Source organism: Bactrocera tryoni, unplaced genomic scaffold (assembly GCF_016617805.1).
Source record: "Bactrocera tryoni isolate S06 unplaced genomic scaffold, CSIRO_BtryS06_freeze2 scaffold_11, whole genome shotgun sequence".
Lineage (NCBI taxonomy): Eukaryota > Metazoa > Arthropoda > Insecta > Diptera > Tephritidae > Bactrocera > Bactrocera tryoni.
Window position 1 is genome coordinate 2,811,484 of NW_024395824.1, and position 17,125 is coordinate 2,828,608.

General features: G+C 38.0%; 1 protein-coding gene across 4 annotated transcripts in view; it reads right to left on the reverse strand.

The window, feature by feature from the left end:
* The window catches only part of LOC120779448 (putative dual specificity tyrosine-phosphorylation-regulated kinase 3 homolog), a 200,671-nt gene extending 184,082 nt beyond the window's left edge, over nt 1–16,589 (reverse strand). Inside the window, exons 1-3 of one of the 4 annotated variants that reach the window (XM_040111699.1) lie at nt 15,977–16,589; nt 15,561–15,709; nt 15,111–15,503 (exon numbers count right to left, since the gene is read on the reverse strand). In XM_040111699.1, the coding sequence (XP_039967633.1) occupies nt 15,111–15,503; nt 15,561–15,675 (508 nt within the window). In that variant the 5' untranslated portion in view covers nt 15,676–15,709; nt 15,977–16,589. Of the gene's footprint in view, nt 1–15,110; nt 15,710–15,976 lie in introns of all 4 variants that reach the window. The other 3 variants (XM_040111697.1, XM_040111696.1, XM_040111695.1) reach the window with 3 other exon arrangements.
* Between the last annotated feature and the right edge of the window lie 536 nt (nt 16,590–17,125).

Below are 17,125 nucleotides of genomic sequence, written 5' to 3' on the forward strand. Positions count from 1 at the left end.
TTTAAGCAAAAAAATCGATTTTTTGAAGCTTCTAAAGCAGGCTCCCCCCTTAAACGACTACAGTTCGGCTTGCTTTTGCTATGACCATTAACTAGTCGCAGGGGCAATCATTAAGTGTTTGTGGTATTAATCTGGTAAGCCCATGTTTCTCACATGGTCAATGTCGTCTGTTCCCGTGTTGGAAAATCATTAGATTTGTTTGTCTATGCGCCAGGTAGTCAAACCAAAAACATCGTATATCACAGAGCACTACAATGAAAATAAAACTGATTTTTGTTAATAATTATAATTCACAGGATTAACAATAAAGCGATTACTTATTTTTAAATGCTTATATATATATATGTTTTATTTAATTATATTTCTTATTCACAACGCCTTATCACCAGGCTGACGGTTCTGTTCAGGAGAATTTTTTTCCCCGACTATAAAATATGTTATAACAAAAAATCTTTTTTACAGGACTTTATTGCTATTTAATTAGGAAGAACGAAGTCAGCTAGTTCATAATAAAATTGTGTAATAATATAATGGATGTTTAAAATTTTAAATTTTTCTTTAAAAATACCGAAAGTCTGCTCTATATGGACTCATGTTGAGCAAAGATAATAATTAAAAGTTCTCTGTTCCTGGTTGAGGATTTCGTTGTCTCTATATGGAGTCATAAGGAACTTTGAGATAGGGTAAGCAGAGTCGCCTAAAATAACTGCATTCTCAGCCAACTCAACTTGGCCAGTAGTGACAGCTTTGAATATCATATTGGGCTATTTTTCCAAACTTTCGCGTCATGGCAACTTCCTGGGTAGCCAATAAATACATCCAAAAAACGAAATTTATCGTCACATATGACCTACAGATAATATTTCTTGGTCGCTTAATTGCCTGATTGTTTGAGTGGTGTTTCCCAACCTCCACAAGGTAACATAGTATAAGTAGTTTTCTAAACAGTATTTAATACGACCGTGCCGATTGCTAGTCCAAAATGGTTGAATGGCTACTTTCAATTCCTGTGGAAAAATTTATGTTTGTTTTTTATAAATTCACGAATTTACTTTATATAACCATAAGGGAGTCGCACGACATTCGAAAATGGCTAAAAAGACGTTATCCGGATAACTTTCTATGATTTTGAAGTAGTTCCCTACTTTTGGAATCAACCGTTAAACTTTAAAGTTTTTCGTCAACAATAACTTCCTCATTTTTGAACGCATCATCCTTTTTTCGTGTTCTATTTTATTTTTCAATTCATCAATAATAGTACTAATTAAAAATAATGATCATGCAACAGCATCAGCTGGCATTTCATTTTAACAGACTTTTCCCCATAACAAGGCACATAACATCCCTTATAACACTCATCCACTCAACTCAAAACGCATGCAGCTGTAAACAAACAATATGCATCGAGACAAATTTCTACAGCTAATAATAATGCATCGTAAACATACATATCTTTGCATAGGCCGAAGATATAAATAAACACAACAGAACAGCATCAATGTTCTCCCAATAATATATTTTACCAAATTGCATTTTACTGAATGGAATTTAACTTCTTCGTATTTGAGTTGCTTACATAATATGAAAAAATTGCAGTCGATTAATATCTATGATGATCTCTATTCAGTATATTCAATATGACAACCAAGAGTTTTTTAAGTTTTGTGACCTGCTAACTATCAGCTTACAAATTTGAGACAATATTTTGTGACTAAAGACTGTGTTGTAAATAGTCACAACTTGAGACTTTACCTCAAAATGTCTCAAATAGTGACTAGAGACTGCTTACAGAATTGCCCTATTAGGCTGAGCCCACACCGGATTAGTCAAAAACGTCTTTGACTAATAAAACACAAAAACATCTTGTGCTCTAACCCACACCAAGCGAAACACAATGCGACATTTTGTCTTTTTGTCTCGCTTGGTGTGCATTGAAATACAACGAAACAAGAAGCAAGCGAATCAGTTCTTGCAAAGATGTCGTCGGTTTTGTAATGATGTATTAGTCAATGTCAATGTTCATTTTAACGACTTGTATGCAGAATAAAAGCACAAAGAAAATGCGTAATTTTGACTATGAAAACCAACGGTTCAGCTATAAGCAACGAAGCTTGTTTTCTGTCGTGCATTGTCTGTTCCATTCGGTGTGTGTTGCGCCGTAGCTCAGCATGTATGGATCAACAACAAAGACGGTTTTGTCGAATTTGGTGTGCGTTGGATGTATGAAAATACATAAGAAGTTCGACAACAGCTCTTCAAGCAAGTCAAAGCACGAACATGCGTTTTCGTTTCGTCTTGTTCGGTGTGGGTTGTCACATATAAAGCTATGGGCAGTTGCGTATGAGACAAGAAAAACTGTTTTGACTAACCCGGTGTGGGTTCAGCCTTAGACTTAGTATTACCACAAGACAAGAAAGTATATTATGCTCATTATACATAATAAACCTAGAAACCAAGTTCATAGAACTAAAATGAAAGTTATCAAAATTAGGCGGTATTTCAGTATAAACATTATCGTCAACTTCAATTAAATTAAAATTTGTAGTATTAGTTACATTTCATATTCTACTCAGTTGCATATTTCTTCTATTATTTTTCTCTGTCTCTACCTGTAATCGATATACGGTAAGGCATGATGAATGTATGTGTGCGCATCGACAAAAAAAATTAATTGAATAAATGACTGATTAACAATAAATATCGCTTACCGTGCATACAATTTATGTTCGCAGCTTTGTTTACAATTTGAAAGTAAAACTAAAATAAACTCACCAATAATAAATGAATTTCATGATATAGCTTTTTTATACCCTCCACCTAACTAATGACCCGAAAAAAAATTTCGCATTAAAAATTTATCAACTGATTCTAGTAAATTTGGGCGCGCTGAATTCAAATCTGTAATCAGTTTGTCTCTATCAGCCCTAGTTTTCATGATCGAACGAAGTGGAACCATTATAATTAAAATGTTGTGTAGAATACAGCAGACAAGAAACCTATCGCAGCTTAATTTCTGTTTTCTTTTTTTTTGTTAGACAGACGCATCCTTAGCTACTTTAGGCTTCCAAAGCTTTCTTTCAAAAGCCCAAAACAATGCTCTACTCTAATGCGGTATTTGCTGTGCCGTAAATTAAACACAACTTAGGCGTTTCTATTCAACTGTCTTCCGTTGCTTCTGTAGGGGTTTATTAACGTTCCAGACAAATGGTTTGCCGAATCCCCAGCAATCCATTGCTGTGAAGAAAGATAGTGCTCATTTTGCTTAAAGAGAGAGCTATTTCGATATATATGGGCATCATTCCAGCTTCCAGGGTTTCCAACCACAACATGTCGAACTACTCGTTTATAGTCACAATCTATATGATGCTACACAGATGTCATCTATGTATGGAAATACAAAATCTAGTCCTAGTAGGCATCGTGTATGCGTCTTGTAGTGTCTGCGCTGCGTTGCGAAGACTGAAAGGCATAAACATAAATGCGAAGAGGCCAAAAGAAAGTTCTGCAGATATTGAATTGCATATCGGCCTGGAACTGTTACACTGTTGAGTGCCCTGAAATCTCCACATGGTCGCCAGGTACCGTCTGCTTTCATTACCATTTGAAGAGGGCTGGCCCAATTATGCTTTAGCCGCTGCCAGTTTTTCTGGTGAAAGGCGTCTTGGTCGTGCAAATAGAGGTGGGCCGCGAGATTCGATGTGATGAACGACTGAGGATACGGCTGGGTTTTCGTGTTGTGCCACGCGTGTTAAATTGCTAAACTCTTGAATAGGCTTACATATGCGCATGACGTGTGTTTTATTGATAATTTATTGTTACTTACGATTTTCCCAGGCGATGTCACTGAAGTTATGTTGCCGACTAATTGTATTTTTTTAAGTCAACCATCAGCCCAGACTTATAAAGTCGGCTCCAATAAATCCACTCGTAATGTCGGCGATGAGGAAGTTCCAAAGGAATTCTCGCCCTAAACTTAAATTTATTTCAGGAAGTACCTCGCCATATACGGTAATTAGGGTGCCGTTTAACGGTTGATGGCTTCATGTTGTTGTTTCGATTGGTTTTGGGAATTACCGATGCGTTTGCCGCGGAGTCTATTACAAAATTGTATTGAAAAAGTCCGTCGAAGAGTTTCAAGCGGTGTATGATTGCAGGAGTTCCAGTTTCGGATAGTCATTCGCTTTTTGCCTGTTATTATAAGAACAGGGTTTCCTACAAGTTCGAGCGTTGGCCCCAAAATTTACGGTGATACCAGCATAATTCGCTTGCGCAGTCTTGGTATGTGTTTCGTTCTTGTCTCTGTCTGCTTCGGCTGCGACTTTGTGATCGGGGCGTTTTTATGAATTCGATTTTGCCTCGTTAGTTAGGCCTTTCTTAATTCCTATAGCGTGGTCAACTCATTATTAGTTTGCGTGGGGGTGCCTGTTGCCGGTGCTTAGTTACCTACCATGCTAATTTGTCGAAAATTCATGGAGTCCGCGATGGCGTCTGCAAAGCAACTTTATCTGCTACGTCACCCTTTGATGCGCTCACAGCATCTTGAGCGTAAGGAGGTAGACGCAAGCCCAGAGGTCGATGATTACTTTTTCGCAAAGTGCTGTGTCGACCACCTGGCGCATTTCGTTGAACAATTGACTTGTTTTTAAGGGGCTATACCAGTGTGACGCATGAAAAAGTAGGCGATTTTCGTTAATTTTTTTTAAAAAAAGTAATAGATTTAATGTTTCGACGTTCTATGGACGTAATAAAGTATATTTTTAGCTATATTAAATTTTTTTTTTACAAAAATGTGGAAAAATAACGGAGTTTTGTGTTGTCTGCGGAAGTGCCGAAAAAAAGGGCTTCAGCTGCTGGTATGATTCCGGTCGAATGAGTCGCTGAAACCACAAAATTCAAAATGTTTATTAAGCTCAAATATATTTTCTATATAATGAAGGAGGATAGAGTCATGTGTAGAAGTTCACGCAAGTGAGGAAAGTTCTCTGATCGCCATTCACTTGGGAGTGGCCAGAAACGATTCTTTTACATATGGCTCAAGCAGCTCACTACTTCCGGTCTTTGACCAAGTATCCTCTGGGTAGCCTAAGAACATCCGTTCGAAGGCGAGCTAAAGTGAGAAGGCGAAACATTCCCTACATAGGGTTGTGCGCTGGGCTTGGGACCCGCCACGTAAAAAACAATACCAATGAAACAGTTTAAACAGCCTCGGATGAGAGACCCCCCTTTTGATGACGACATGGCATGGCAAACGGAATAAGGACTACGATTTGAGGGCATGCACCTGAAATGTCCGGACCCTTAATTGGGAAGGTGCCGCTGCCCAGCTGGTTGATGTCCTCGCAAAATTAAAGGCTGACATCACCGCCGTCCAAGAAATGCGATGGACGGGACAAGGACAGAGACGATTAGGTCCTTGTGACATTTACTACAGTGGCCATATAAAGAAGCGCAAGTTTGGTGTTGGATTCGTGGTGGGAGAGAGACTCCGTCGCAGAGTACTATCATTCACTCCGGTGAATGAACGTCTAGCCACAATCCGCATCAAAGCGAGGTTCTTCAACATATTGCTGATTTGCGCCCACGCCCCGACGGAAGAGAAGGACGATGTGACCAAAGATGCCTACTATGAGCGCTTGGAGCGAGCTTATGAGAGCTGCCCCCGCCACGATGTCAAAATCGTGCTTGGCGACTTTAACGCCAGGGTGGGCAAAGAAGATATATTTGGCACTACGGTCAGTAAATTCAGCCTCCACGACGAAACATCCCCAAATGGGTTGAGGCTAATTGACTTCGCAGGGGCCCGAAATATGGTTATCTGTGGTACTAGATTCCAGCATAAGAAGATTCATCAAGCTACCTGGCTGTCTCCGGATCGAAAAACTACCAACCAGATCGATCATGTTGTGATAGATGGAAGACACGTCTCCAGTGTTTTAGATGTGCGGGCGCTCCGAGGTCCTAACATCGACTCGGACCACTATTTTGTTGCAGCTAAGATTCGCACTCGCCTCTGTGCAGCAAAAAACGCACGCCAACAAACACAAGGAAGGTTCGACGTCGAGAAGCTGCAATCACAACAGACAGCCGAACGATTTTCTACTCGGCTTGCACTCCTGCTCTCTGAGAGCACTAGTCAACAACTCGGTATAAAGGGAACTGTGGGACGGCATTTCAAATTCCACGTACAGCTGCAACCGAAACCATTGGTTTTCCGGAAAGAGCAAAAGAACAGCTGGTACGACGAAGAGTGCCGTGTCGCAGCGGAGAAGAAAACAGGCTGCCTACCTCGCAACGTTACGATCGACCACTACACGTGCGGGATGGGATAGATACCGAGAGTTGAAGAGGGAAGCGAGACGCATTTGCAGACAGAAGAAGAAAGAGGCCGAAATGCGTGAGTACGAAGAGCTTGATAAGCTGGCCGAATGGGGTAATGCTCGGAAATTCTACGAAAAAATGCGGCGGCTTACAGAAGATTTCAAGACCGGAGGATACTCTTGTAGAACCCCCAAAGGTGATCTAGTCACTGATGCCCAGAGCATAGTTAAATTATGGAGGGAACACTTCTCCAGCTTTCTGAATGGCTGTGAACGCACAACACCAGCTGAAGGTGAACCCGATTCCCCAATCGATGGCGATGGAGCAGACGTTCCATTACCCGACCATGAAGAAGTTCGAACAGCAATTGCCCGCCTCAAGAACAACAAAGCGGCAGGGGCCGACGGATTGCCGGCCGAGCTATTCTAACACGGCGGCGAAGAACTAATAGGGAGCATGCATCAGCTTCTTTGTAGAATATGGTCGGACGAAAGCATGCCCAACGATTGGAATTTAAGTGTGCTATGCCCAATCCATAAAAACGGAGACCCCACAATCTGCGCCAACTAGCGTGGGATTAGCCTCCTCAACATCGCATATAAGGTTCTACCGAGCGTATTGTGTGAAATATTAAAGCCCACCGTCAACAAACTGATTGGACCTTATCAGTGTGGCCTTAGACCCGTGAAAAGAGAATCGACACACACCACCTCTTCGTCGATTTCAAAGCTGCTTTCGACAGCACGAAAAGGAGCTGCCTTTATGCCGCGATGTCTGAATTTGGTATCCCCGCAAACTAATACGGCTGTGTAAACTGACGTTGAGCAACACCGAAAGCTCCGTCAGGATCGGGAAGGACCTCTCCGAGCCGTTCGATATCAAACGAGGTTTCAGACAAGGCAACTCCCTATCGTGCGACTTCTTCAACCTGCTTCTGGAGAAAATAGTTCGAGCTGCAGAACTAAACAGAGAAGGTACAATCTTCTATAAGAGTGTACAGCTGCTGTCGTATGCCGACGATATTGATATCATCGGGCTCAAAACCCGCGCCGTTATTTCTGCTTTCTCCAGGCTGGACAAAGAAGCACAGAAAATGGGTCTGGTAGTGAACGAGGGCAAAACGAAATATCTCCTGTCATCAAACAAGCAGTCGTCGCACTCGCGACTTGGCTCTCACGTCACTGTTGACAGTCATAACTTTGAAGTTGTAGATAATTTCGTCTATTTAGGAACCAGCATTAACACCACTAATAATGTCACCCTGGAAAACCAACGCAGGATTGCTCTTGCCAACAGGTGCTACTTCGGACTGAGTAGGCAATTGAAAAGTAAAGACCTCTCTCGACGAACAAAAGCTAAACTCTATAAGTCGCTCATAATTCCCGTCCTGCTATATGGTGCAGAGGCTTGGGCGATGACAGCAACCGATGAGTCGACGTTACGAGTTTTCGAGAGAAAAATTCTGCGAAAGATTTATGGTCCTTTGCGCATTGGCCACGGCGAATATCGCATTCGATGGAACGATGAGCGTTACGAGATATACGACGACATTGACATAGTTCAGCGAATTAAAAGACAACGGCTACGCTGACTAAGTCATGTTGTCCGGATGGATTAAAACACTCCAGCTCTGAAAGTATTCGACGCAGTACCCGCCGGGGGAAGCAGAGGAAGAGGAAGACCTCCACTCCGTTGGAAGGACCAAGTGGAGAAGGACCTGGCTTCGCTTGGAATATCCAATTGGCGCCACGTAGCGAAAAGAAGAAACGACTGACGCGCTGTTGTTAACTCGGCTATAATCGCGTAAGCGGTGTCTACGCCAATTAAGAAGAAGAAGAATGAACTACGATCTTTCAAACTTTACGAAATATCAATTAAGAAAATGGCGTAATTTTGAAATTTTTTACGAAAAAAATGGTCGCTTTTTAATACAAAATTGACAGTTTTTAACCAATCAAAAAGATCGTAGTCCATTGTATAGCAAATGTATTCAATTATATCCAGTTTAAGTTGAAGTCGATCGGTCAATTTCTCGTTGAGTTATGATGTCAGCAATTTTGAAAAATGTCGTTTCGAGAAAAACGCGTTTAAAGTTTCACTTATAGTATATGTTTGCACCTCTGAGCGGTCGCTGTTTAGAACGCTGCTATTCAAAAACTATTCAAGATACGACCTTGCCGATTTCACAGGTTATTTTTGAATATATAAACTATCGAAAAGAAAAAAAAAAGAAATTTTTTTGAAAGTGTCACACTGGTATAGCCCCTTAAGTCACCTAATGGCATATCGGAAAGAACGCGTTGTACGCGTCGTTGTTGGCTATCCACGAATTGAGCTGTAAGTTTGCATTTGATATAGTCGTAATGAGTAGAATCGATTAAAGCCTTCAACTTCATTAGCTTGCTTGGTGGAATTTGTGCCACGACCAGATTGTATTTTCGTGCGTCGTGGGACACACCTGTAGCTGCGAATCACATTTCCAGAGACAAAAAATAAGACCCAATGTTTGTGTCGTTCATATTAGGCGGGCTAATGCACTTCGATTGCTGATCTGGCCAGAACGCCTAGAGGCGCCTGCGTACGCTCGCGGGCGGAGATGTCTGTGTGGTGCTTTCTCCTTGCTGTTCCATCTGTAGATTCGTGTCACATGTTCGGGGTTACCAGCTTTGAAAGTTTATTGCTTTATTTACAGTTTATTTAGAAATACTTAAATATTATTTTACAAGGTGAAAGGTTATCCGTGAACATGTCCGTTCGGTACAACGGTTTGTAGAAAAAGGATAGAATGACAGGATTCTGGGAAACGGGTTGCTTATAATCAGTGAATACAGCGTTGTCACATAAATAGATTGGTGACGCAAGAACACTCTAAAGATTCTTTTTGTTATTATCGATATCATTTCGCCATCTCCCAATCCGAAAATTGTCGCTATATTTCTACATATTGCGCTTTCTCCCGACGTACCCAATCGAAACAGTGTGATTGCTAATTGCTATTCGACAGAAAATTGCTTACATGATTGCGCTTTGTTGAATTCCGCATCATTTTTTATTAAACCAACTAGCATCATATATTGGTCTCTGTCTACTCTTAACATTTGGCAGAATCAGTCTTCGTTCAGTGTTGTCAAAATATTATTGCGCCAAATGTCTGACTTAGGTATTGTGCTGTAAACTTCTCGGCGACATTCCACATCAACAGATATATTGTCAGCCAATTCATCTAAAACTGAATCCACTGCGTCATCATCACTTTCGATTTCCAAAAGAAAATTGTTATTAACTGAAATGCCGCATAAAAATATTTCCTACCTTCCAATTTGTGCGAAAATTTTGTTTACACACAATGTTTTTATTCACCGATCAGCTGTGAGTTAATGACCTTTGCAAGGTTTGCACAGAAACCACAAAACAAAGACGTTCATTGTTGATGGTAAATATTTTCAATTACATAATTTTGCAAACTGAGATGCAAAAGATTCCTGCCCTATTGTAACTGAATTCAGTGTTGCAACATGCAAAGCCCAAACACAATTAAAATGTATGTAATTAAAAAAAACATACCTTTCTAAACATACCTTTCTAACACTGATCAATCATGGTTTACATGTATTCTTTCTTGAGAAGGTTTGTTTTGTAAATAGACATAATCTGACCATTTCCACTCTTTAGAATTGTTTAAACACTCTAGAGCCCATGGATCACATATTATAATACATGAGATATATTACAGAAATGCTGTGGAAGTCTTTTTTTAACAATAAAGTACCCTTGTGTCAATAACAGATTAAATTGCGTTAATATTTCTCGTAGTGTTATACTATCATATACCCGCAATAAGAATATCGAAATATCGTATACTTTAAACCCATTAGATAGGTTAAGTGGACAAATTTTCTTAAAAATAGTGTAGTTAAACGAATGAAATTGGTCTAGACTTTGACATTAACTTCATATCCTTAATATACTGACTTCCTACTCTCCTCATCTTCCTAATGCTCTCATATGCAAAGAGTTTATTTCACATATATTCCATTGAAGCTATACGAGTATAGTATTCAATTTTCAGGTGCAGCTTTATCGCATAAAAAGGTTCAAAAATATATTTATCTTGATTTTGGTCGGCCAATTTGTATGGTAGAAACTTCTTCGAAGATCGTAACTTTTTTCCCTGCGAAATTTGGTGAAGATATCACGTCCAATAAAAATATTGTTTTTTGATCGATTAGTTTGTATGACAGCTACGTATGTATATGCTTAGAGATCTGATCTAAAAAAAATAGATATTGCCAAATTTAGTACAGATGTCTATTCAAATGGAGAAGTTTTCTACACAAGAACATGTATTTCATCGTTTAGTTTATATAGCAGATATGTGTTATTATGGTCCGATTCCGGCGATTAGGGCTTCGGTAGAAAAGGACCACTGCAAAATTATGCATCTGTATTCCATAAACTGAAGAACCGGTCACTATATATACAGACAGACGGACGGACAGCCAGACATACAAGACTAAGCCGATTCAGATTATCACCATATATATATTTTTTAAACTAAAAATATATGTATGTACTATATGTTGCTTGGCGTTATCAGAAAATAACCACATCCACAAAAAGCCGTTAATCAATAACATTTAAAGTGTCATAACAGAGCTACTAATATACTACACCGTCAACAGACTGATTGGACCTTATCGGTCTGGCTTTTGGCCTGGAAAATCTACAACTGACCAGATATTCACCATGCGCCAAATCTTGGAAAAGACCCGTGAAAGGAGAATCGACACATACCACCTCTTCGTCGATTTCAAAGCTGCTTTCGACAGCACGAAAAGGAGCTGCCTTTATGCCGCGATGTCGGAATTCGGTATCCCCGCAAAACTAATACGGCTGTGTAAACTGACGTTGAGCAACACCGAAAGCTCCGTCAGGATCGGGAAGTACCTCTCCGAGCCGCTCCATACCAAACGAGGTTTCAGACAGGGCGACTACCTATCGTGCGACTTCTTCAACCTGCTTCTGGAGAAAATAATTCGCGCTGCAGAAGAGTGTACAGCTGCTGGCGTATGCCGATGATATTGAAACGACTGGCGCTCTGTTGTTAACTCGATTTTAACCGCGTGAGCGGTTTCTACGCCAGTAAAAAAAAATAGAGTTATAAATATGTACAGTTAACTGCATAAGGGAATGTCATCTGTTGTTTGAAAATTTTTAGAAAAGAACCGAAAATATCAATTAATCTGTGAGATGTGATATAAAAATACGGAGGGAATTTTATGAGCACACTAACTGACATATTGGGCATAAAGTCTGCTAGACTAACGAACTTCGTTATAAGTAATACATATATGGGTGGTAGGTGCTCTGAAAGAAAAAAATATTAGATGCTCTGCAAAAATATCTCTTTTTTATTTATATTTTTTTTTATTGTTATTATTTTTGTTTTGTTAATATTTGACAATGGATATTTTGTAAACGCTTAACTTAATCGCATAGGCATAGGCAGTAAATTTCCAACAAGATATTTTCGTAGCAAAAAATACGGAGTTTTGCACCACCCTAATATATATTGAAGCTTGATTCTAACATAAATGTTAAGCAAAATGTGTTAATGAAGGTAAGTTAATCTTTGACATATGATATAACTTAATAATATAACAAATTTGATTGCAATTCGCCTAATGCAAAATTCCGAACTTAGCCCTTTCTAAATTGTTTTGTTTTTTTCACTTTACAATTATTTATGTTTCTTACTATTATCGATTAATATGTATTGGTCTGTATATACTTATTTTTATTTTATATCAGTTGTAAAGTTAGTTTTTCGATCTTGCTCTTATCCTCATATTATCATATACCTAATATGCTTGTGTAATTAACCCCTTTGGTAGAGTTTATATCAAATATATCTAATTCGAGTTGATTTAGTTGTCATATTCCAGCAGTTTCATCCAAAGAGGGGGGATAATATTATCCTGGAAACCTAATGTTACAAAGCGAAAATGGTGAAATCGGATTACAACCACGCAAATTTCTTATATAACACAATTCTCTCGGGCTTGTACTTTACAATATACAAATCAAACACCATTTGATTTAAGGATATATGCTTCGTTATTGGGTAAGTGAATTCCCATATTACTTGGCCTAAATCGGAGTACACAATATAAAAATCATGCACTAATAAAACCAAGACAATAAGATACAACTCAGTTCCTACGAAAGCCGGTTCTGCGCACCGGAATTTTCCGGGTTTTATGGGATGTTTTTTCGGCGATCTAATCCCGTTTGGATTCCAACTCGAGTCCGGAAGAATTTTTTTGCTGCGCTTGCGCCAAAAGGCTCCATCCAGACGCCATGTCAGTTAGGTGCAATGCATGCAAGGGATGGAGCCATCTCAAGACCTGCTCAAGCCTTAAGACACATAGAGAGATACAGAGCCGCAGTAAAATCCTCAAGTCGCTAGCCGCCAGCATATGGGGAAAGGTCAAAGAAACGTTGTTGGCAACTTACAAGGTAATCGGTCGGCCGGTCCTCAACTAACGCAGTCGAAGAAGCTTCAGAACACTGCACTCCGGACTACGGCAGGATGCCTTTTGATGTCTCCCATTGAACACCTACATAGTAAGATGCTTATTGTCCCAGTTAGGAAGCATAATAAGCTCCTCTCCAGACAGTTCCTGCTGGGGTGTTTTTGCAGATATTCGGACGAAACGAACTTCCGACAAGCAGTGACCGCTATTCGCAACGGAGCCCTCAACACCTTTACCGACTCCTCTCCATTGTATGGCGTGCCTGGAGTCAAACCAGCCCCCATTGCAGACGAAAAGCTCGAGTTGCCGCGGGAAACGGGAGTGACCCTTGCGCAGCTTCGTTCTGGATATTGTAGCTAGTTAAACTTTTATTTATCCAGAATAGACCCCGAAATATCCAACATATGTCCGGCGGGCAATAAGTCTTATCTAACACCCCTTTCCCATAAATCCGACCCCGTAGAAACAGCACCTTGCTTTGGCCTCCCGTTACATGACGTCGACGTCAACCTAGATAACCCTCACCATCCTAATGGAGATCAGATAACCGTTAGAACAACAACAACAAGATAAAACTTTCGGCAAACTGTGCGTTTGAAGTGCAGCTCTTCAGCAATAGTAGTCGAAACTTACTGCTGAGTTCAATTTGTAAGATACATATGTTACTGAAAGTAAAGATATTTTTTCCCAATAATATTATGTTCCGGTGCTAAAACTGTAGAAAAATCAGATCAGTCTTTACCCTAACTGTCAGTGACATCTATGTCAAATGTCACATCAAAATAAAGATTAGTCTTCAGTATACGCTTTTATTTCTGAAAAACATAAAGTGCATTCGGCGATATTTATGATGAGTGAAACGTTTCGACAAAGTGTCATTAAATCATCAGTGACATCTGTGTCATATGTCACATCAAAATAAAGATTAGTCTTCAGTATACGCTTTTATTTCTGAAGTATGTACATAAAGTACATACATCCTTCCTACCAACCAAGCTGTAAACAAGGAATACTATTTGAGTGTATTGCGTCGTTTCAGCGCAGCTATTCGTAAAAAAAGGCCGAAATTATGTGCCGAAAACTTTTTGTTTTTGCACCACGATAATGCACCGTCGCACACTTAATGATTCTTCGTTAGTTTGTCACCTGATTCAGCTCGGTGCAACTTCTACGTGTGGCTATTCATTCAATCTAAACGACAGCTCTGGGAAAACCGTTTTGAGTCAATCGAAGACATTAAACATGAATCATTGAATGTTATTCCGGAAATTTTTTTGCTCATGCATTTATGGCGAATATATTGGTGAAAATTGTGAGTTAACTGAAAAACTTGGGTTTCTTTGTTATATTGCAATTGAAAATATTGAAAAGTAATAATATAAAAGCGAGAAGATTTCGACTAGCAATACTATGTCATTCGGCAGTAAGAATTATTATTATACATTTATTCCTACATAATAATTTGTTTTATTTATGCTGATTTTATTATAATTTTCTCGGATGTCGATGGATAGTCGACAAACTTAAATCTTCCCTAGTTGCATTTTTATTAAATTTGTGCACACTTTCTCTGTGCCATTTTATAAAAAATTTTCTTAGTATTTTCACCTTTTTTAATTTAAAGTTTTGTACTTTTCTTTGTATGCGTAAAAGTTTTAGAAATTTTGAAAATTGCATATCGCATCGGTATAAAAAATAATTGTATAACATATGCTTCAAAGAGCACAAAAAATGTTTTGCGAGAATCAAATTTTTTAATGCAAATTTGGGATGGAATAACCTTTATATAATAATATATTTGCTTAATGGAAATTTAAATTTTCTCTTAATTACATACACGTATATTTTTTATGCTTAAAAAATGTATTCGTTATATACATATATGTATCTTGATCGATGCTTAAAAGCTCGACCGTACATATCCATAGATAAATGTAATTTCTTCCAAACTAATTTTTTTATTATAGAGTATTCAAATAAACAACATATCTTAGCACAGGTAAGTATCACACTGATGTTATATATGATGTATAGTATATTATATGTATTATGCGCTATATTGAAAATAAAAAGCTTCATTATCAAACGGTATTAGCTTAATAGAAATTGGAGTATATTATAAACAGAATTTTACATAAATATTTGTAGTTACTATTTGTTTTAATTTCAAATTTTAATTTCTTCCATTACATTTAAAAACTTTATTAACTTGATAACGACTGCGCTATGTATAAAAAAATGTATCCGGAAACTCACCCGTAAGAGATTTAGAGGAATACCAACTCTTGTCAACTGCATCAATCTTTCCTTTTTCTTCATTATCAATACTAAGTTGTTCGTCAGGACTGATGTTTTTATCCATTTGTCCAGGCAGAGATATTTGAAATTGGGCAGATAACCCATTGATAGTATCGGTGGAATCTTCTTGGAACACTTTTGTTTGTCGAACAATATTTTGCTTGTAACAAGTATCACTGTTGCCACAGTTATGAATATATTGTTTTTGTGATTGGATCCGCGAACAGAAATCAATTTTCGAGATGACATTTTCGTTAGCGTTCTTTATCACGGTTACAGTGGTATCTGCATAAGTGATTGTTTTTCTTGCATGAGAGATGTCTGTTATAAAGTCACTATTATGATTGACAACTTCATTCGTTGAATGATTAGTAACATTGTTCCCAATGGATGTATCGGTAATTGTACCTTCAACAGTATTTGTGATTATCTTATCTACTGCAGTTATGTCGTGATGGTTGAGTATGTGCGTTAGATTACTTCCTGAGTGGGACTTCAAAGTTTGTTCTTGCGTACCAACCATTTTATTGCAGTGGGCGTTGATTATGATTGAAAAACTAATATTGAAAATGCGAAGATTTTAAAATTTAAAATATGATGCTTTCTATATGATTAAGCGTTGATGTATATTGCTTAATTCTTTCAATCACCTTTTATATTTGTGTATTATTTGCAACAAGATAAATGTAATGATAAAAAATTTACGGAATACTCTTAATATAGGTGACGTTGTTGCAGAAGTCATGAACATTTTTTCAGAAAAAAATTAAATTTATACATTTTAAAATATTCCTGTATTTTTGGATGTGAATCTTTGCAATTACCATTAATTTCTGTAATTCCCTATCAGTTTGAAACAAATATTTCAGATTACAGGTCGTACTTGCTTTAAATTTTTACACATCTATACTAGTCACTATACCTTTGAAGGCAACCCAGATATTACATTTTATACCACAAGATTCTTTGATTTAGTTCTTGGACGCTGCTGTTGCTGCATTAACTCAGCAAATAAATCAACAAATTTCTCTCTCTATCAACTGAAGAAGTTATATAAAGTCAACGACAAATCAGCTTAAATAGCGATCTTTATTTCCCTGAGTGTTATTATTTACATATAACAATGTATTTCATTCAAGTTGCTAGCCAATGAACTTCTGTGTTTGATATCTCACTTTTTGTAATTTAATGAATTTTACATTCTTTTGCTTGTATTCCTTGTTTATCGAATCAGCAGTACAATAAGTACAAGTGCGTAAGTATTGAAGGTACAACTGACGATTATAGTTTGTACATTGAGATAGTTTGTTTTCTTCAGCTGTTCTAATTTGTGTAGTAATATAAACTTCCGCAAGCAATTAGATCAGTAACTTGACTCTTCAAAATATAGTCTTGATGTTAATACGCGACGATTTTCGTTATAATGCTGACCTGAAAATGTATGTAAAAGTTTACTTCGTAAGTTTTAATATGCAAACATCTTTAACATAAAAACAAGAAAAAACGTTAACTTTGATTGCACTAAAGCTATGTATGTATAATACTCTTAGTCAGTTTGTATGGCAGTTATATGCTATAATGATCCGTTCTGAATAATATCGGGTGATTTTTTAAGAGCTTGATAACTTTTTAAAAAAAAAAAACGCATAAAATTTGCAAAATCTCATCGGTTCTTTATTTGAAACGTTAGATTGGTTCATGACATTTACTTTTTGAAGATAATTTCATTTAAATGTTGACCGCGGCTGCGTCTTAGGTGGTCCATTCGGAAAGTCTAATTTTGGGTAACTTTTTCGAGCATTTCGGCCGGAATAGGCCGAATTTCTTCGGAAATGTTGTCTTCAAAAGCTGGAATAGTTGCTGGCTTACTTTCTGTAAGACTTTAGACTTGACGTAGCCCCACAAAAATAGTCTAAAAAGGCGTTAAATCGCATGATCTTGGTGGCCAACTTACGGGTCCATTTCTTGACATG